Source organism: Heptranchias perlo, chromosome 16 (assembly GCF_035084215.1).
Source record: "Heptranchias perlo isolate sHepPer1 chromosome 16, sHepPer1.hap1, whole genome shotgun sequence".
Classification (NCBI taxonomy): domain Eukaryota; kingdom Metazoa; phylum Chordata; class Chondrichthyes; order Hexanchiformes; family Hexanchidae; genus Heptranchias; species Heptranchias perlo.
Genome location: NC_090340.1, coordinates 22351729 through 22373628, shown reverse-complemented (window position 1 = coordinate 22373628; position 21900 = coordinate 22351729). Strand labels below are relative to the sequence as shown.

Sequence of the window (21900 nt, the reverse complement as noted above, 5' to 3'; positions counted from 1 at the left end):
TTTTCAATTCTATCCCTCTAGAAATGAACCCCAGTGCTTGGTTTGCTTTTTTAATAGCCTTATTAACCTGCATCGCTATTTTTAGTGATTTGTGTATCTGTACCCCCAGATTCCTTTGCTCCTCTACTCTGTTTAAACTCTTACTATCCAAGCAGTATGTGGCCCCCTTATTCTTCCTACCAAAATGTAATATTTCACGCTTATCTATATTGAAATTCATTTGTCAATTACATGCCCATTCTGCAAGTTTATTAATATCTTCCTGTATTTTGTTGCAGTCCTCCTCGATATTACCCCACAGTTTTGAAATTGTACTTTTGATTCCCAAGTCCAAATTGTTTATGAAAAAGATGTACAACAGTGGTCCTAGCAATGATCTCTGTGGAATATCACTTCCCACCTTTTGTCAGTCTGAGTAGCTACCCTTAACCCCTACTCTCTGTTTTCTGTTTTGTAGCCAGCTTGCTATCCATTCTGCTACCTGTCCCATGACTCCGCATGCTCTGACCTTAGTCATGAGCCTACCATGCGGTACCTTATCTAAGGCCTTTTGAAAATCCAAATATATTACATCTACCACATTACCCTTGTCTACTCTTTCTGTTACTTCATCAAAGAATTCAATAAGGTTGGTCAAGTATGACCTTCCCTTTTGAAATCTGTGCTGACTATTCTTTATTATATTTTCAATTTCTAGATGAACCTTACATTTGTCATCAGCCTCCTTTTTCTGTTTCATTTTAATCTCTAAACATTCAGTCATCCAGGGAGCTCTAGCTTTGGACGCCCTTTCTTTTCCCCTCGTGTACCCGAACCATCTCCTCCTTGAAGGCCTCCCATTGTTCAATTACTGTTTTGTCTGCCAATTTTTGATTCCAATCCACCTGGGCAAGATCCCTTTTTAACTCACTGAAATTAGCCCTCCTCCAGTTAAGTATTTTCACGTTTGATTGTTCCTTATTCTTTTCCATAACTATTCTAAACCTAATGATATTATGATCACTGTTCCCCAAATGCTCCCCCACTGAAACATGCTCCACTTGCCCCACTTCATTCCCCAGAACTACATCCAGCACTGCTTCCTTCCTCATTGGGCTGGAAACACATTGTTCAAGAAAGTTCTCTTGTACACATTTCAGGAATTCCTCCCCCTCTTTGTCCTTTACACTGTTACTGTCCCAGTCTTCATTGGGATAATTGAAGTCCCCCATTATCACTACTCTATAGTTCCTTCATCTTTCTGTAGTTTGCCTGTAAATTTGCTCCTCTATCTCCTTCCCACTATTTGGTTGCCTATAGTATACACCCAGTAGTGTAATAGCTCCTCTATTGTTCCTTAACTCTAACCAAATAGTTTCTGTCTTTGACCCCTCAATTACATCATCCCTTTCCAGTGCTATAATAATTTCTTTGATCAATACTGCCACCCCTCCCTCCTTTCTTTCCTTTCCTATCTTTTCTGCATACCTTGTAGCCAGATATATTAAGTTCCCAATCCTCCCTTTCTTTGAGCCAGGTCTCTGTTATTGCCACTATATCATTGTCCCATGTGGCGACTTGTGCCTGCAGCTCACCAATCTTATTTACCACGCTACATGCATTTATGCACATGCACTCCAAACTCATCTTAGACTGTCTCGCATTTGCTCCCCATCTGATCCTTCCTATTTCTGAACTACTCGTTACTCTTGTTCTATTTGTCCCATCCCTCTGTGCACTTTGTTTCTCCTTTCTAATGTTTTATCCTGGTGCCCACTCCCCTGCCAAATTAGTTTAAACCCTCCCCCACAGCACTAGTTAAACTCGTTATCAGACCTTTGAAGTAGGCCATGTAATCCATCCTTTCTTCTCCCAGTTCGCTTCTGGTTTACTGTTTATCTTAGAAAGCCTGTTGCTTCTATGACCAGTTGTAGTTATACAGGTTAGTTTGATCATCAACCCTTAACTCTCCAACACGTCCACCATTAACCTGCGACATCCCAGAGACAGAAAGGAACCCGTAACCTGCGACGTCCCAGAGACACACAGGGATTGTTAACCTGCGACATCCCAGAAACACACAAGGACTCTTAAAATGCAACATCCCAGAAACACACAGGGACTGTTAACATGCGACATCCCAGAAACACACAGGGACTGTTAACATGCGACATCCCAGAAACACACAGGGACTGTTAACCTGCGACATCCCAGAAACACACAGGGACTGTTAACATGCGACATCCCAGAAACACACAGGGACTGTTAACATGCGACATCCCAGAAACACACAGGGACTGTTAACATGCGACATCCCAGACACTTGTTTCTGAATTGTTTGACTATGATAAGAAGAATAGGCATTTAAAGTATTCTTATCTATCACTAAACATTAGCAACAAATTGTGAGTATCTCACCATGAAGAGTTATTGCACAATATCCAACTTTCATGTTCTGTAACATCTCTTTCATTTACTGAAATGTTAAGTATGTTACTCACGGAGATTTAATTTCCTGTAGATCTGTGAGCCCAGTGCCTTCCACACTGAAGATGCCTCCAGTTAACGTGATGGGAAGTGGATTTGAAAACTTTATTTGGACAGTTAGCTCTTTATACAGAATTGGTTCACCAATTACCTAGAATGAGGAAAGACTGTAATTTGTATCGTGTTAAAATGAACGTTTTAATGTGTGTGGTGCATTCAGCCATATTAATCCAATTCACTTGGACATTAAGTTTTTAAATCCATGCAACACCTAACCATAGCTGGAGGTCTTCTACCACTTGTTTTTTGCTAACTTGAGCACATGGTGGGGAAATGGAGGCTGAGTGCTTCTTTATATTAAATGCAATCTCTTGTTGTGGGTTTTTTTTCAGCTGTTCAGTTGAAATTCCTGCTTAACTTAAATTTTCAGATAAGCCTGAAGATAGAATCAGTTTCTTCCTGTTCTTATCTTCCCTCTGGATTGTTTTATTTGTGCAAGGGGAAAAAAATAAATGAAAAGAAGGTGCAGTGGAGCCAGGGACTTGAAGCAGTGACACCGCTCTGATCTGATCCGGGTGCTCCTTCTGCAAAGATGGTAACACAGGTGGAAGGAGTGGATGCCACTGGCCAATACAAAGCCTCGATCTGTGTGTGAGCGCTGGTGCAAACAGGACTCTGTCAGTGAATCAAGAGGGGAAATGTGTCCACCACTCGGCTTAATCATCAATCACATTTCAAACCCCAAGTCAACTTTTCATTTCCTTCATCAATAAAATAAATCTGTTTTTCTTACAACTCTGAGGGGTCTTGTGTTTACCTTCACAGCGAGCTGAGGCAGGTTCAGAGCAACATCGCACTCCTTAAGATTCACTTCGGATGTACCTTTAGTCACAAGCATGGCCGTCAGTCGAATTAAATTGTGTTCAGAGAGATGTTCACCATAGTGTTTGTATTTCAGTCTCAGAACTTCTTTATGTACTAATAAAAGCAAAAACAAGTGCTATGAGCTCTCTGGGCTGAGGTGGGGTGGGGGGGGGGTGGGGTGGGAGGGGGGGTGACTGGCTTGTTTTGAAACTAAGAGATGGGAGGTGCACCAAAGCAGTCCAGGGTGACACCCCCTCCCCTCACTGTGGAGAAATACCTGACCTCTGCTCAGCATGGCACCACAGCTGTGGGGTAGAATAAGGGTCTGAACCTGCATCCCACCACTCTGTGGCATAATTCCCTGTGCCACTTGCATGGCTAGACTTTCTGTCATCTGACGCTTTTTCATTAGTCAGTGGTAACGCTTACTTATCGCATTTGACAGTTTACTGAACAACTTATGCAGACTGGATCACAGAAAGAAAACAGCCCATTCAAGCCCTTGGACAGTGATTATCGGTAGGTTATTCAACCATGCACCATTTTTCAGTTAATTGTCAAATGTGACAAGTCAGCAGCATCACAGACTAATGAAAAATATTCTACCTGTGCAGTTGGCACAGAGGCACAGCAATTATGGCACAGAGTGGTAGGATTCAGGTTCAGATTAGAAGTGACTTTCAACAACTTCTTCCAGGCCAACACTAACTTAAGAACCACCCTCTCTCTACAATGTGCAAGAGAACGGCTATTGTGCCTCTCCCTCCAATTCTTTCCTTTCTCACCAAACCCGTGTCTTTCCAACCTTGCAGGACCTCAGGTTGGTGCTCTGACCCATGGCACCACCAAAGAGATGCAGCTGTTTTAGCATAATTAACCAACGTGGAGTTATAGCTATTCACATTTTACAGAAAACTGCAATTACCTGTGGCAGCTTTTAACATAAATGTAGTTGACCTCTTGCTGACTTCCGTTAAGATGACCCCATTGTACGTTATAGTGGTTGCAGATAGGGTCAAATGGACATCTTTGTCCATAAAACCATGGTTAGCAACAGTGAAGTAGACATCAAAATCACTTCCAAGGATTGGCTGAGCATGTTTAATACTGATCTTTAAATCTTTCTGCTGTGTGTTGGCGGATCTGATTTTCATTCCTGCTTTGCTGTAGACTTCCCGTTCCTTTGTCGAACCTGTGAAAAGGACAACATTATTCACACTGGTCGAGAAACAGTGATACTAAGACCCTGTAATCCCAAAATGTGCACTAGTTTGTAATTTTGATGTGCACTAAGAAACAATACTATACGTAATTACAACTAGTTTGCAATAATCCTGAAATAGTTTTCTAACGTGCAACTGCAGTTGCTTCATCAATTTGTTGAGCCTAGTCTTCCAATCACCTTGGCCTAATTGACTTACAACTTCAAGTGATCAGATGCTACAATTATTTCCATATTATTCTGCTTCGGCCATTTTGTGTTTCACTATCTTTTGGCTTTGTACTCGACCACTAATGATTCAGTGATTACAAACTCAAGACTAATACCAGTCACTAAATCTGGGATTTAAAAAAATGCATTTATAAAAGAGAAGACATTCAATCAGTGTCGGCAGGACTTTATAAACAGAATCCATTCTTCCCCAATGCTACAATTATACTGTTATTAAACTACATGAATAAAGAATTATGATAATGACATCCATTAAAATGGTCATCTGATTTGGACAATGACAATTATCTTTCCATAATACAATACTGACCACTCAAGTGGAAGAGAACTCATGATCTGAACAAAGGTGAAAAGTCTCTAGCCTGTTTGAAAACACAATAAAGTTGCTCAGTGCTGATTTTTAAAAAAATTTATAATTTGCTGAGTATTTGAATTTACCTTTCCACTTCTGGGACTGATAGAATTGCCGTTAGTGGGTTACTGGTATCAACAGAGATTCATAAAATTAAATTCATCCAATCTGGCAGCTGAATGGATTGATCCACCATTTGGTGTGCGTCTGGTCACAAAGACCAGGGATGTCCCGGATTTCATTTCTGGTCTTGGATGATTTATTCAGCTAGGGTGGCAGGACTGTGTGGAGAGCAATATCAGTCTCAGTGTCTTGGAAGGGCTAAAACCATAAGCCAGGTTTGTTGATTGCTATTGAAAGTGGGCATGTGGAGTTCAGGTGAGGATTGGACTTGGCTGCTGCTAAGCCCAATAACCTACTGACCCACTCTCTAGGCTCATATTTGGGTAAAGGAGGGCTGTATTTGCTATGGTGAATTACCCATCATGATGTTGGGCCTTCAGGAGAAAAATGGTAAGGGGCAAATTTGATTGAGAAAAGATTGAAAAGCACAGTTTAAGAGCTGTGTGCATTTGTTGTGACTTCACACAGTGACAAGGGGGGTAATTTTAACCTCCAAGAACGGGTGGGTTGGGGGCGGCTGGGCAGTTAGAATAGTTAGTTTTTGGAACGGAACCGCATCCTGACTCTAATGCGCCCATTTCCAGGCTTGACCCAGGCACATTTGGATGCGCGCACGCAACAGAAACCCAGAAGTCCCGTTCCCACTTAAAGCTGGCAGCCTGATACTTAAAGGGGCAATGTACCTCAATGCGATAGTTGAGACACTTAATCTTTTTGTGTTAGAAATGTCAAAGAAATTTAACCTTACCTGTTCGGGTTTCGCATCGCTTCTGATTCACGTCAGGTGAAAGCAGGCGGGAAGGGCCGGATCCATGAGGTGAGTGCCTTTATTGCATTGCTTATGGGCCTGAAGGAGAAGGAGTGCTTCATCCAGGCCCATCAAGCTCGCCTGGCTGACAGGACCCCCACGATCGGCTGACCCACCCCCCCACCCCAGATGCTAGAACTCCCCCCCTCCCCGCCACGATGCTGGACTCCCCGCCCCCCCCACCCCCCCGATCTTCTCCAAGGCCCATCTGATGTCGGCCACATCCCCCACCCCTCCGATTTCTTCCACAGCCCACAATCTCTCTCTCCCTCTCTCCCCCCTCACCGATTTGCGGCTCCTTTCATTTCCGTCAGCCAGCCAGCCAGTCAATTTGGCTGCCTGGTGCGTGGGAAACCCAGAAGTACAAATACTTACCTTCAGTTGAGTTGTGATCGCAGATTGCAATGCACTCGTTTGACTTCTGGGTTCCCCACACAAATATCTACGGACGTGCTGGGTTCCTGGCTCCAAGCTAAAAACATGCCCAATGTCTCTCGCACAGAGTCCAAACTGAGCAATGGCTCAGAACAGAGCATGAATCATGATGCCACATGCAAGGTACAGAAAAGAGGCCAGTGCTTCCTCACTGGGAAAGAAAAAGGTATCCAGAGGTAAAGTCATTGTTGAGCCCCTCTTCTCTAAATCCTCATATCAAGGTTCAGAATAACATTATCAAATCCCTGGGAGCATGTTAGTTAACGTGTATGTCTGTGGTGGCAGGGCTGAGGTTCAAAACTAAGAACTTGCACTAAAGAACATTAAGAAATACATACAACTTCCATTTTATTATTAATGTGACCAGTAAAAATCCCCTACCCTCTGGGTATTTATAATCGTGTGTAATATCCTCTCTTTTATCTGCGTAGGCACTTTTTGTAATGATCAGCTTTCCCACTTGGTGCTGTTTGACTCCCAGCTCTTTTTTCGATCCATCTTTGTTTACCAACCAGTAAACCACATCTGCATTGACCTCGGCGAAGATAAACACCGCGTCATATTTCACATCCACATGACCTTCTTTTATTGCTCTGACGGGGCAAGGGCCGCAGCAGTATATGCCTAATGAGACAAGAACACCACTGTAAGGTACTGCAGGAAAATATTTTTGAACTCTTTCCAAATTGCATCCTTCGTCCCCCTTCCTCTCTTGACGACAGTGACTGGTAACGAGGTTTGCCCTCCAGCGCCTCCCCCATGTGGCCATGGTTGGCACTAAACTGTGAGTTTTGGCAGCAGATTTGGCTAACTGTCATCACAGCTGAGGCCAAAAGTGTTCACAACGTCCACACATGAGCCTTTTTCAAGCAGGGGTTGCTATAGGGATTAGGAATAGGAACTCATGCTGGCTCCTCACCTCCACGCCGCAGACCAGGGACACTGTGGCATGCCAACTGCAACCCTAACAGATCAGCTCACAGACGAAGAATAGCCAGTTGGTGAGATACTAGAGTGCTGCTGGTGCCCAAGAAACAATATCTTCAGAAGGAGGGAGAAAGTGGACATAAAAATCCTAAACTGTGAACATTAATATCTCAAACATAAAATTAAAATAAAACATGTCGTACAATTTCAGGTAGTTGAATCACACTTGTAGCTAACGCACTCTAACAGAAGTGTATAAAATTATGAAAAGGTTTGAGGGGGTAAATAGTGAAAGATTATTGCTAAAGGTAGACAAGAAAGGGCATAAACGCAGTAAATGTACCATCGACACAAAGGAGGAGACTGGAAGATTTTTTTATTACTATATGGAATTTACAAGTGGCTATTAAAGCCAAGGCAATCGTTACACTTGAGAAGAAAGTAGATAAACACTTGAAGAAAAATACTAGCAGGTGCATGGGGTAAGAGCAGGAAATGGGATCACAGCAATTAGCTCTGATGCACAGCTAGCAAGGACACAGGGCTGGTGATCCAAATGGCAGCTTCTGTGCTGAAACTTCTTTGATTCCATCATTTATTTTTGGTGGGCGCACTGAGGCACTTCCCAGTACAGATGGGATAGACTTGGCCCTGTACAGCGGAGTCTGCTTTCAGCATTGCTGTGTGTCATAATCCATTATTACTTCAAGCTGAATATTTTAACCAGTTTCAGGCTGTTTTGATGGGTAAAGCAGCCTTTTAATTTTCAGTTAGATAACCAATATTCTTCAGTGCCCCTGGGTTAGGAAAGAGGTGGAGAATAAAATCATTCAGGGTTTCAGCTCCTGATTGGTCTCCAGTGAACTTTACTGGGAAAGTGCACGTGTGCAGATGTCTGAAGAGAATCGGATTGGTTTAGCTCAGATTTGTGTAGCCTGATGACAGTCAATGTCTAGGCTCATGTCTGTAAAATGACTATTTGGGAAAGGTACAAGAAGGCCATTAGTCACTGTGAACCCCACTCCAGCATAAGTCAGTGCCTTCAGGAGACAGAGAGCAGAAAATTAGGGGGAAAAAAGATAACCAATACTTTAAAACTTTTAAGGCTCATCAAAATACAATGTCTTGAGTGATGGGCTGCGGTCGCAGAATGAATCCGTTCTTGGTTGAAGAGTGGTGTAGCACTGTACGAGTCAAAGTGATTTTGCTTGAATCTTGGATTCAGAGCTAAAGGCAGAAATCAGGGCTCTGAGTCTGCCCTGGTGAAGCATGACCATCTTCTGATCCTTCTCACTCACAGATGCTAATTGATATGGAGTCAGCCTGGACTCCATTAATTATATATTTTTAAACAATTATCTATACATACATATTAAAAAATTATTTTATTTCAGTTATAATGTTACCGTCACTCCTCTCTTGTGGAGTAGGATCCAAGACTTGCCATCCATCATAACCAGGGGGAAGGTCAGGACGGGTCATCCACGATTCCAGCCAGCTGTGATAGTTCCTGTGTGCAACAGCGTATTAATGTGAAATAGTTGCCATAAAACTACTCAACTTGATTAACCGGACACGTAGCAATGAAGATGGAGGAGTCCTTGCAGTCATCAGCTGTCAAAATATTAAAACTTGATTGGACATCAAATAATAAGGAATTTGAATCCTTATTGAGACTTCTGGTGTTTCCGATTTGAGACCTGGATCAGTCTGCTTACAGTAGCTCTTTAAAAATGTGTTTGTATTTAAAGACAGGGCAAGTGTGGGTTGTCCCAACAGAGACATCTTTCTCCAACATCTCCAGAGGGAGTCTCTCCTACGCCAAGGCAAGAGGGAGTCTCTCTAAGACAAAGGTGAGGGGTGAAGAGTCTCTTCAGTGCCAAAGCCGTGGGAGTCTCCCCAACACCAAGGCAGTAAAGGGGTGGGGAAGTCTCTCCTATGCCAAGGTAAAAGGGAGTTTCCCAAATACGAAGGTAGGGGTGGCTGAAGTCTCTCCTCTGCCAAAGCCAGAGGAAGTCGCTCCAATAAGAAGGCAGGAACTGGAGGATGGAGTCTCTCCAACACTAAAACCCAGAGGATGTCTCTATTTGACACTAAGGCCAGAGGGCATTTTACTCATTATTTTCATCTGGGGGTAAGTGCACTAGTCTTCTCCATTGGGTCCTCGCTAAATGCTCTTTAAAGGCCCTGGAGGAGACCACAGACTGATGTGCGTAGAAATTGTGACAGAACAAGGAAGAGTAAGAAAAAGGGAAATGGGATAAAGTGAGTATTTTTCTGAAACAAAAAACCCAAAGTACACACCACTGTAGAAATTTGCACCAAATTTATGCTCTTTCAGAACTGTGTCACAGCCATGGATATATACAGTGTCCATAAACAAGCACTGGGAGTAATAATTACCAGCACATACCACACCATATCTTTCCTTTTTGAAGGCATGCGCGAGTAGTCTTCACTATTATAATAGTGATCCACTTTGAGATTGCCGTCAGTGTCATGAGCAGAGAAGTAGTTTGTAACACAACGACTCGGGATCCCCAAGCACCTCAGAACTGAAAGAAACAAATGTAAATATGGTGATGAATGGATCCATTTCTAATTCAACAATTCAAGATAGTATCAAGTTTGTAAGAGTTCACAGGCTTCCCCCATGACTCATTCAGTAAAGCCACAGCCAGTGAGCAACTCAGCCAAAAAGTCCAGGAAGGTCCGATGTTGTTCCTTGGACTGGGCATTGCTTGCTGATCTCGGCTGGAGTGTCTGTAGAGATACTACGAATTGGTCTCAGCACCCTTGGGCTAAGGGAGGGGAGAAATAAGCCAGGGTTCCTGTTCCTGATCACTATCCCTTGACCTCTCTCTGGAGAAAGCCCGTGTGCGGATGCTGGCTAGGACAGGATCGGACTCTTGACATTGACCTGATTATTTTAACAGCTGCACTAAAAAAACGAACAAGAAGAATTTAGCACTAACGCGCCAAGTATTCATATGGCAACGGGGTCGGACGGATTAGGACAAGTGATTTGTTGCAGCGTGACACACGTAACAATCCTGGGAATTTCTACACTCACTGCGTGTAGTGCGAGGACAGCAATTCTACGTAAAAAACCCTAGGCTAGGCTGAAGGTTGTGATGTCTGAACGATTACACATCACTTGCCACACTTACGGGGGCAGAAATCCGTCTCGGGCAGTATTGAATCAGCTGCCTGTTTTACGCCCCCATGATATTCAATTATTGACTTCAGTAGAACCAAATATCGGGCGGAGTGTAAAACAGGCGACCCCTGCAATATCACACAAGGCGGATTTCCACCCGGTGGTGTACATGAATGAGGTGAGCAACGAGGAGCAAGTGGTCATATTACCAAAAATGTATGCAGTGCTTCATTTGATTTGAATGCTGGATATTAACAACTGACGGGAAGAATAGAAGAATCTTGGTGCACAGTTATTATGAGCTTCTGTCTGCGTAACACATTCCATGCGCAGTATTAGTTCTTACTTGTGAAGTTCCTCGATGAGGAGAAATAATGCAAAACTTAATCTCCAATTGTGTCTAAATGAACAAGTGCCTCTAACAGCTACAAACACAGCTTGCATTTATAGAGCACCTTTAACGTAGAGAAACGTCCCAGGCATTTCACAAAGGTGTGAGGAAGCCAGCAGGTTCTTACCAGTGCAAGCTACAGCAGCAAAGACCCAGCACTGCCCATATCGTACTTTTTCAGCCCCAGAAGTGCTCCACAGGCGTAAAATTGGAAGACTTCCAGTCCATCTGGTGGGGGCGATCCCATTGGAGTAATTACCATCCCACCTTCCCAAAACCACACCTTTATCATCATTTGCATTCACCTTTGGAGGGAAAAATAAAACATCTAATCTTAGCGTCATTAATAAATAAATAGAAATATACACATAATCTTCTGTTAAAGAAAAGGTCTCAATGAATTTAGTTAATACATTTAATATTCAAATCACTCTGACAACGAGGTAGTTTGGATAAAGGGAACCAGAAATGTTTTACGTTATATATTTTTAAAATATTAATAATAATGCAGTTCTCATCAGAGGTGACTTTTATCCATCAAAAGGAGAAGCTGAACTTGCCTGGCTTGTTCTATACTGTGCCAGTGTTGGATAATATCTAAAGTCGGCTTCTCTTGGCTCCAGTCAGTCTCGGATTGTGTACAGTGTGCACTACATGCCAAACTTCAACTGGGCCTTTTGGGAATCGCTAAAAAGGACTGTTTATGCTTAAAGTCTTGGCTTCCTTTTCAACAAATTTACATGGTGTTTAATGATTGGGAAAAGGTTGTAAATTCTAGCATTGAGAGTCAAACAATCCTTACCTTATTTTGCAGTTGGTCTAGGACATAGTTGACTGGCTACCTGGCTCGTGATTGCACAAATAAGAGCCAAATTTTCCTCTAAGCATTACTTTTAATGAATTGTTTCCTCTGTATGTAAGTTTTAGTGTTACAAACAACGTTAAAACAAACACACAGAGGAAACCATCAGCGATAACGACCAAAAGGGACACAGCAAAATCTATGCTTTCAGCAACTTTAAGAACAAGAAACATTTCTTCGCTATGGTCCTGTGCTAAAGTTTCTTTCTTGGACACATGAATCTCCATCAAAGACGGGCACCTCAGCACCTCACTCTACCGCAAGCCCACGGACAACCTCACGATGCTCCACTTTTCCAGCTTCCACTCTAACCACGTCAAAGAGGCCATCCCCTATGGACAGGCCCTACGAATACACAGGGTCTGCTCAGACGAGGAGGAACGCGATGGACACCTACAGACGCTGAAAGATGCCCTAGTAAGAACGGGATATGATGCTCGACTCATCGATCGACAGTTCCGACGGGCCACAGCAAAAAATCGCGTAGACCTCCTCAGAAGACTAACACGGGACGCAACCAACAGAGTACCCTTCGTCGTCCAGTACTTCCCCGGAGCGGAGAAACTACGCCATGTTCTCTGCAGCCTTCAACATGTCATCAATGATGACGAACACCTCGCTATGGCCATCCCCACACCTCCACTACTCGCCTTTAAACAGCCACCCAACCTCAAACAAACCATCGTTCGCAGCAAATTACCCAGCTTTCAGGAGAACAGCGTCCACGACACCACACAACCCTGCCACGGTAACCTCTGCAAGACATGCCAGATCATCGACACAGATACCACCATCACACGAGAGGACACCACCCACCAGGTGCACGGTTCATACTCCTGTGACTCGGCCAACGTTGTCTACCTCATACGTTGCAGGAAAGGATGCCCCAGAGCATGGTACATTGGTGAGACCATGCAGACACTGCGACAACGGATGAACGGACACCACGCAACAATCGCCAGACAGGAGGGTTCCCCCCCAGTCGGGGAACACTTCAGCAGTCAGGGACATTCAGCCACCGACCTTCGGGTAAGCGTACTCCAAGGCGGCCTTCGAGACACACGACAACGCAAAATCGTCGAGCAGAAATTGATAGCCAAGTTCCGCACCCATGAGGACGGCCTCAACCGGGATCTTGGGTTCATGTCACACTACACGTTACCCCACCAGCGAACAAATGTTATCTGTTTTTAATATAACGGGTCATTGACTGTCTTCCTTCTCTCTCTCTCTTTTTTATTTTTTGGGGGTTTGTATATTCGGTGGCCTTTTAGGTGACACCTCTCTGTCTGCTCACTGTGATTGCCTTGGCAACGGGCAGTAATCACCAGGCATTGTTCTGTGATTTTCAAATGCGAAGGATTCGAAAATTTCATTTCCACACCGCCTGAGGAAGGAGGAAGCCTCCGAAAGCTTGTGAATTTAAAATAAATTTGTTGGACTATAACTTGGTGTTGTAAAATTGTTTACAATTGTCAACCCCAGTCCATCACCGGCATCTCCACATCAAAGACCAATGAGGTTTACACTAGCAATTTCACAAGACAGAGAGGTTCATCTCTCAGCCATGCCATTGGGAGGTGGTGACATGTTGAACAGACACTTCACAATAGGGATAATGGGAAAAATATATAGATTTGACAGGCTGGTCACCTTGTGCAGACAATTACAGATTGGCATTGGCTTTGAGTAGTTCAACTTCCGGGGAATGGATTGTAGTATTGGGGTGGGGGGGGAGTAGGGAAGAGGAAAATAAACCAAAAATGAGGGGAGGGGGGAACTGTTAGGCCACATGTATCCAGCACCCTAACCAATTTTAAGTTATATTTTACAAATGTCAGATACAATTGTTTTTGCAGTCAAATTATATCGAGACTAAACCTGGTGTGTTGGATTGAATGAGGTAATGCTGTGTTCTCAACACAGAGGTCAGAACAACAGACTTGTTGGCTTGCAAGACATTTTACCAGGTGACAATGACCCTTAAGACAAAACAAACATTTACATTTAAAAATATCAGACATTTCCGAGCTCACCATAGCAGTCACTGTTCTGCTGATATGTACAGGATCATTTCTCCTCTGAGCATCAGCCAATGGATTTTTCAGAGCAGGTAGACTGTTGTCCAAAATTTGAAAGCAAATATCGACGACATCTTTTTCAAACTGTAAAACAGAACACAAAATGGCACCAAATCTCAGAGCAACGGTGCTAAAAATAGAAAAACAATGGTGGATAGATTGTATAAAGCTTAAAGGTTATATTACTTGTCCAAAATTCCATGGTAGTGGGTTGATGTTGGCATTTGAGCCGCAATAGAGCAGTCCATTCTCATTCAGAATGTACTCCTGCAGCAGGTCCTCATCAGGCAGGTACACAGCATCCTCTGAGGAGATAGGCAACTTAATTTCCAAACAATGTAACATTCATCCTTTTAAGTACTTTGTTTCATTTGCACTTTATTGTGCACAATCACGTGTTAGAAATTTGCTCACGGACCAGCGCCCCAGTGGCTCACTGGGTTAATGCACCGCCTGGTGTTCAACCAGGCTCAATCTCTGGTCTGTACTGAGTTAGCTCATCTCAGGGTTACCGTAGGAGGTGCTACAATTGGACGGAGCAACCCTGGGCTGGATGGAGGAAACATAATCAGCAGGGTTCCCATTCCTGATTTCTACCTAGTGGTCCTGGCTGAAAAGTGTGCCTGTCACTTGCTGCTTGTTACTCAGTGCATTTATTTCAAAATCCTCATCCATGTTTTCAAATGTCTCCTTGGTCTCACTTGACCCAGCCCCTGCAAACTCTACCTGGCTCATTCTAGTCTTCCAACTCTGATCTATTGTCTATTCCCTCCCTCCCTCCCTCCCCTCCACCATTGGCCTTCAGCCATCTCACTCCATAAATTCAAACTCCCTCCCTAAACCCCTCTGCCTTGCTAAATGTCTCCTCACCATGAAAAGCCTCCTTAAAACCTGCCTCTTCCACTGTGCTTTTACCCATTTCTCGTAATTATTCTCCTACTCCAGCTCAGGTTCATCCTCTGCTTTATCAAATATCTTGGGACGTTTTGCTATGGTAGAGGGGTTATGTAGTGCAACTTGCATTTGTTGCAGTCACATAGAATGTGCTAGCTTGTACAAAAAGTTGAACGTTTTCCAGTTTTGAGCCCCAATAAATACTGACTGCTGTTTGTATTGAACGATTCCTCCTCAGGTTAGTCGTTTCTCACTGTATCGAACATACGGAAATATGAACAACTAAACTTAGTGTTTGCATGTTTATATATGACACATATTTGGAAGATGAAACAAAGTTATTGGACTCCTTCCCCCATTCAGGAAGTAAATCTGCCACCTTATAGCACTGGTGATGTAAAGGCTTTGCCATTTCCCAAAAGGACAGAGTTGCCTAAATTAATAGGATTTGTGCCCTAATGATTTGCTAAGTTGGCATTTTTAGTCCACTGATGGCAAGCATTTACCACCGAGTTAAGTATATGATCAGAAAATGCAACGTGGCATTAGCACCATCAAAGCTAGCTTTAATGCCAAGATTCATTGGGTGTCTGGCATCAAAATGAGAGTAAAAATTACCAACACTTGGAAACGAAGGTCCTTAAGTCACTTGAGGACTATGAGGTATTTCGCGTACCTAGATAGTTTGAGTATTCCACTGTTCCTTGTTGCAACATATTCTCTATATATAGAGGTAGTAAAACGAAAACTGGGTCATGTTCTTGGCATGACCAGCCTGTTTTTTTTTATGTGAAATGTTTAAAGCAACTTTTTTTTAATGGAGACCTGCTATATGTGAAAGAGTGTGCTGTGCATGATTGATTTTAGAATCTTGTATATTCCAGCAGACAGTAAAGCTCTGTCTAATGGCCTAGATGTGTTTTACAGAGCCATTTAACAGCACACAGTGAACACTGCACTTACATTTTCTGAAGATATGCACACAGATGCTAAATAACTGAATTGCGTAGTGTGAGCACACCTCTTCTCTTCGTAATTTCATCAATGAAGAACAAAAATCACCAACTCTTTCTTATGCAGTTATCATGAAGCTAAATGGGCCTGTGAAATTTAATTTCTCACAGCAATAGAGGCCACTCCTGCTTAGTATGTAACTAGCTTTCTTATAGTTTCAAGCAACTTAGTTATCAGGATAGGCTCAGAGCTGGGACTCGACACTTTAGAGAAGCGTTGACTTGGGTGTGATTTGATTGAGGTTTTAGATAGAATCATAGAAAGGTTACAGCACGGAAGGAGGCCATTTGGCCCATCAAGTCCGCACCGGCTCTATGCAATGCAATCCAGCTATTCTCACTCCCCCGCCCTTTCCCCGTAGCCCTGGAAATGTTTTCCTTTAGGAGGTGTTCTTTTCCCAGAGAATAGTGGACCTATGGAACATGCGGTGAAAACTGATTCGCTGAATTCCTTCAAGTGAGAGCTGGACCTGTTTCTGACTGGGTGCAAAAAGTAGGTACTGTATGACATGAGTCTATGCCGGAGTGGTCTCCTGGACTAATTTCAATTGCGTAAGGGGGTTGAAGAGGAATTTTCCAGGTTTTTTTTTCCCGAATTGGCCTGGGTTTTTATCTATTTTTTTGCCTCTCCCAGGAGGTTACATGGCTTTTGGGTGGGATGGGGAGTGCATATATTGTGATGCACAAGGCATCGCAGTTGTCTGAGACCAGCAGGTCTTTTCCTGTCTGTCACAGTTCGTATCACTTACTCTTCATTAAAAGGTATCCATTGACCAGAGAGTGTTAGAAACATAGAAAAATTTACGGCACAGAAGGAGGCCATTCAGCCCATCGTCTCAGTTCTGATCGATAAAGAGCTCCCCAGCCTAATCCCACTTTCCAGCACTTGGTTCGTAGCCTTGTAGGTTACGGCACTTCAAGTGCACATCCAAGCACTTTTTAAATGTGATGAGGGTTTCTGCCTCTACCACCCTTTCAGGCAGTGAGTTCCAGACCCTGACCACCCTCTGGGTGAAAAAGAATTTTCCTCAGCTCCCCTCTAATCCTTCTACCAATTACTTTAAATCCTTGCTCCCTGGTTATTGACATTGCTGCTAAGGGAAATAGGTCCTTCCTGTCCACTCTATCCAGGCCCCTCATAGTTTTATACACCTCAATTAAATCACCCCTCAGCCTCCTCTGTTCCAATGAAAACAATCCCAGCCTATCCAATCTTTCCTCATAGCTAAAATTCTCCAATCCTGGCAACATCCTTGTAAATCTCCTCTGTACCCTCTCTTATGCAATCACATCTTTCCTGTAATGTGGTGACCAGAACTGTATGCAGTACTCAAGCTGTGGCCTAACTAGTGTTTTATACAGTTCTAGCATAACCTCCCTGCTCTTATATTTTATGCCTCGGCTAATAAAGGAAAGTATCCCGTATGCCTTCTTAACCACCTTATCTACCTGTCCTGCTACCTTCAGGGATCTGTGGATATGCACTGCAAGGTCTCTCTCTTCCTCTACACCTCTCAGTATCCTACCATTTATTGTGTATTCCCTTGCCTTGTTAGCCCTCCCCAAATGCATTACCTCACACTTTTCTGGATTGAATTCCATTTGCCACTTTTCTGCCAACCTGACCAGTTCATTGATATCTTCCTGCAGTCTACAGCTTTCTTCCTCACATCAACCATACATCCAATTTTTGTAGCATCTGCAAACTTCTTAATCATGCCCCCTACATTTAAGTCTAAATCATTAATATATACACAAAAAACAAGGGACTTAGTGCTGAACCCTGCGGAAGCCCACTGGAAACATCCTTCCAGTCACAAAAACACCCTTTGCTTCCTGCCACTGAGCCAATTTTGGATCCAATTTGCCACTTTCCCTTGGATCCCATGGGCTTTTACCTTTTTGACCAGTCTGCCATGTGGGATCTTGTCAAAAGCCTTGCTAAAATCTATGTAGACTACATCAAATGCACTACCCTCATTGACCCTCCTTGTTGCCTCCTCAAAAAATTCAATCAAGTTAGTCTGACACGATCTTCCCTTAACAAATCCATGTTGACTGTCCTTGATTAATCCTTGCCTTTCTAAATGACAGTTTATCCTGCCCTCAGAATTGATTCCACTAATTTGCACACCACCGAAATTAGACTGACTGGCCTGTAATTACTCTGTCTATCCTTTTCTCCCTTTTTAAACAAACAGTACAACATTAGCAGTCCTCCAATCATCTGGCACCACGCCTGTAGCCAGAGAGGATGGTCAGAGCCTCCACTATTTCCTCCCTTGCTTCTGTTAACAGCCTGGGATACATTTAATCCAGGGCTGGTGATTTATCTACTTTCAAAGATGCTAAACCCCTTAATACTGCCTCACTCATTATGCTTATCCCATCCAATATTTCACACTCCTCCTCCTTAACTACAATCTCTGCATCGTCACCCTCCTTTGCGAAAACAGACGTAAAGTATTCATTAGGAACCATACCCACATCTTCCGCCTCCACACATAGGTTACCTTTTTGGTCTCTAATAGGCCCCACTCTTTCCTTAGTTATCCTCTTGCTCTTTATGTATTTATAAAACATTTTTGGGTTTTCCTTAATTTTACTTGCCAGTATTTTTTCATGCTCTCTCTTTGCTTTCCTAATTTCCTTTTTAATTTCACCCCTGCACTTTCTATACTCCTCTAGGCTTTCTGCAGTATTGAGCTCTCGGTGTCTGACATAAGCTTCCCTTTTTTGCCTTATCTTACCCTGTATGCTCCTTGACATCCAGGGGGCTCTAGATTTGGCAGTCCCACCCTTTTTCTTTATGGGAACATGTTTATTCTGAACCCCCTGAATCTCCCCCTTGAATGCCTCCCACTGCTCTGACACTGATTTACCTTCAAGTTGCTGTTTCCAGTCCAATTTTGCTAAATCTCTTCTCAGCTTAATAAAATTGGCCTTTCCCCAATTTAAAACTTTTACTCCTGTTCTACCTTTGTCCTTTTCCATAATTATGCTAAATCGAACTGAATTATGATCACTACCAGCAAAATGTTTTCTCACTGATACTCCTTCCACCTGCCCAGCTTCATTCCCTAAAACTAAACACAGAACTGCCGCCCCCCACCTTGTTGGGCTTGCTACATACTGGCTAAAAAAGTTCTCCTGAATGCAATTTAAGAATTCTGTGCCCTCTATACCTTTTGCACTGATTGTATCCCAGTTAATATTAGGGTAGTTGAAATCCCCTACTATTACTGCCCTATTGTTTTTGCACTTCTCAGAAATTTGCCTACATATTTGCTCTTCTATCTCCCTCTGACTGTTTGGGGGTCTATAGTACACTCCCAGCAGTGTGATTGCCCCTTTTTTGTTCTTTAGCTCAACCCATATGGTCTCATTTGATGATCCTTCTAACATATCATCCCTCCTCATAGCCGTAATTGTTTCTTTAACCAATATTGCCAATCCCCTCCTTTTTTATCCCCCTCTCCGTCTCTTCTGAAAACCTTGTAACCAGGAACGTTGAGCTGCCATTCCTGCCCCTGTTTAAGCCATGTTTCAGTAATAGCTAAGATATCATACTTCCACGTGCCCCTAGCTCATCAGCCTAATTCACTATACTCCTTGCATTGAGATATATACCATTAACACTGCCAAACTCCTTTGTTGACTATTTTCTAACCTTTGTCTTCCAAACTTGCTTACTAATTTTCTTCCTTCTATTTCCAGATCTGTTTCTCTCCCTCCTGAATCTATGCTCAGATTCCCATCCCCCTGCCGAGCTAGCTTAAATCCTCCCCAACAGCACTTGCAAACCTCCCGGCGAGGATATGAGTCCCTGTGTTGTTGAGGTGCAACCCGTCCGGCTTGTACAGGGCCCACCTCCCCCAGAACCAATCCCAATGCCCCAGGAAGTAATACAATCAAACTAGTGTTCTTTGGGGGGACAAGAATGCTGTTTCTGTGACAAGACACCAGAACATTATCTGAATATCAAGTATGTGCTACACCTTCTGACAAACTCAAGTCTTATTTAATTGTTATTGGGGATAATTGGACCAGGATGTGCAGATATAATTCAGTCCCCATTTTAAAGTTCTACATTGTCATTTTCGTATTATCCTTGTAATTTCCTATTTTTTTTATTATTCATTCATGGGATGTGGGCGTCGCTGGCGAGGCCGACATTTATTGCCCATCCCTAATTGCCCTTGAGAAGGTGATGGTGAGCCGCCTTCTTGAGCCGCTGCAGTCCGTGTGGTGAAGGTTCTCCCACAGTGCTGTTAGGAAGGGAGTTCCAGGATTTTGACCCAGTGACGATGAAGGAACGGCAACATATTTCCAAGTCAGGATGATGTGTGACTTGGAGGGAAACGTGCAGGTGGTGTTGTTCCCAAGTACCTGCTGCTCTTGTCCTTCTAGGTGGTAGAGGTCACGGGTTTGGGAGGTGCTGTCGAAGAAGCCTTGGCGAGTCGCTGCAGTGCATCCTGTGGATGGTGCACACTGCAGCCACAGTGCGCCGGTGGTGAAGGGAGTGAATGTTTAGGGTGGTGGATGGGGTGCCAATCAAGCGGGCTGCTTTGTCCTGGATGGTGTCGAGCTTCTTGAGTGTTGTTGGAGCTGCACTCATCCAGGCAAGTGGAGAGTATTCCATCACACTCCTGACTTGAGCCTTGTAGATGGTGGAAAGGCTTTGGGGAGTCAGGAGGTGAATCACTCGCCGCAGAATATCCAGCCTCTGACCTACTCTTGTAGCCACAGTATTTATATGGCTGGTCCAGTTAAGTTTCTGGCCAATGGTGACCCCCAGGATGTTGATGGTGGGGGATTCGGGCGATGTCCACATTTATAATAGAAACTACCTGTGTAAACTTGTCATGCTGTAATTACGCCATACCACCAATGGTGGCACTGCAGTGTCTACACAGAGGGGAGTGTAATTACAGTGTGATGAAATATCACAAACAGTTTCCATTATAAAAGTGGATGTAGAACGTCACGGATAAAGTTGACAGAGCGCACACAGATAAAAGGATTTTATTAATAATAATAAAAGATGAGCAGATCCCTCCTGGCATTGCACATGAAGAGGCAATACCAGGAGTCAGATTTAAGTCATGATTGTGCAGAAGACCCAGAGAGGCACTGAGGGCACAGTGCAGGAAATATCATGATGAATGGACCAGGCAAAGTATAGAAGCTGTGGTGATATCAGAAATAACAGAACTGAAGCCCCAGAAAGTAGGCCTACAGCACAAAACTTATTGGATGGATTTCTAATAGGTGATGGGTACAGTGAAATAATTTTTCCAGTGAGCTATTTCAGCTTTTATATGTTTCTAACCTTATGAATTGTATTTTTCAGGTTTCTGTAGTTGCTGGATCAAGAAACAACATGGCCAAAAGAAATTGGGGAAAAATTGTTTGGAGGATTTGATTGGACAGTTATGTGGTACATGCTGGTTTATGAATAGCAGTTTTGAAAAAAATTCAGGAATTTAATGCTTGATTTTACCGGTTATTCATTCCTGGTTGGTACTTTTTACTACTTTTGATTTGTTCATTTTTAGTCACAGATAAATAATTGATTGATAACTTAACAGATAAGTGGTTATTTGAGTTAATCATGATTCTTTGCCGTATGGATATGTGACACTTGAGTCACTCCATAAACACAGGCAAGGCAAAGACTTTTAATTATATAGATAGCCAAGTCTTTCCTTTATTTCTTATTGGTGAACTCTCTCGTTTGCAGTCCGCGCCTTCTATTACTGCTCCTAGGTTTTGTTGTGGGGGTTCATAGGAGTTTTTCTGATTGTGCCACTGAACCTCAGCTGTATATTGTCAGCTTGGCTCAGTGGTAGCACTTTCACCTCTGAGTCAGAAGTTGTTGGTTCAAGCCCTATTCAGGACTTGAGCACATCATCTAGACTGACAGTTCATTGTCGGAGGTGCTGCCTTTCAGATAAGATGTTAAACAGAGGCCCTGTCTACCAACATCACCAAACAGGCTAACTGGTCATTGCTGCTTGTGGGACTTTGCTGTGCACAAATTGGATGCCTTGATTACCTATAAAATGACA

The 21900-nt window shown here is 43.2% G+C and overlaps 1 protein-coding gene across 1 annotated transcript in view; it reads right to left on the bottom strand.

Moving 5' to 3' along the window:
• tgm2l (transglutaminase 2, like) overlaps positions 1-21900 on the bottom strand; it is a 37119-nt gene that overhangs the window by 9345 nt on the left and 5874 nt on the right. Inside the window, exons 4-12 of the mRNA XM_067997795.1 lie at positions 14109-14227; positions 13878-14006; positions 11107-11284; positions 9842-9983; positions 8835-8938; positions 6883-7125; positions 4256-4522; positions 3284-3444; positions 2481-2617 (exon numbers count right to left, since the gene is read on the bottom strand). Of these exons, the coding sequence (XP_067853896.1) occupies positions 2481-2617; positions 3284-3444; positions 4256-4522; positions 6883-7125; positions 8835-8938; positions 9842-9983; positions 11107-11284; positions 13878-14006; positions 14109-14227 (1480 nt within the window). The remainder of the gene's footprint in view (positions 1-2480; positions 2618-3283; positions 3445-4255; positions 4523-6882; positions 7126-8834; positions 8939-9841; positions 9984-11106; positions 11285-13877; positions 14007-14108; positions 14228-21900) is intronic.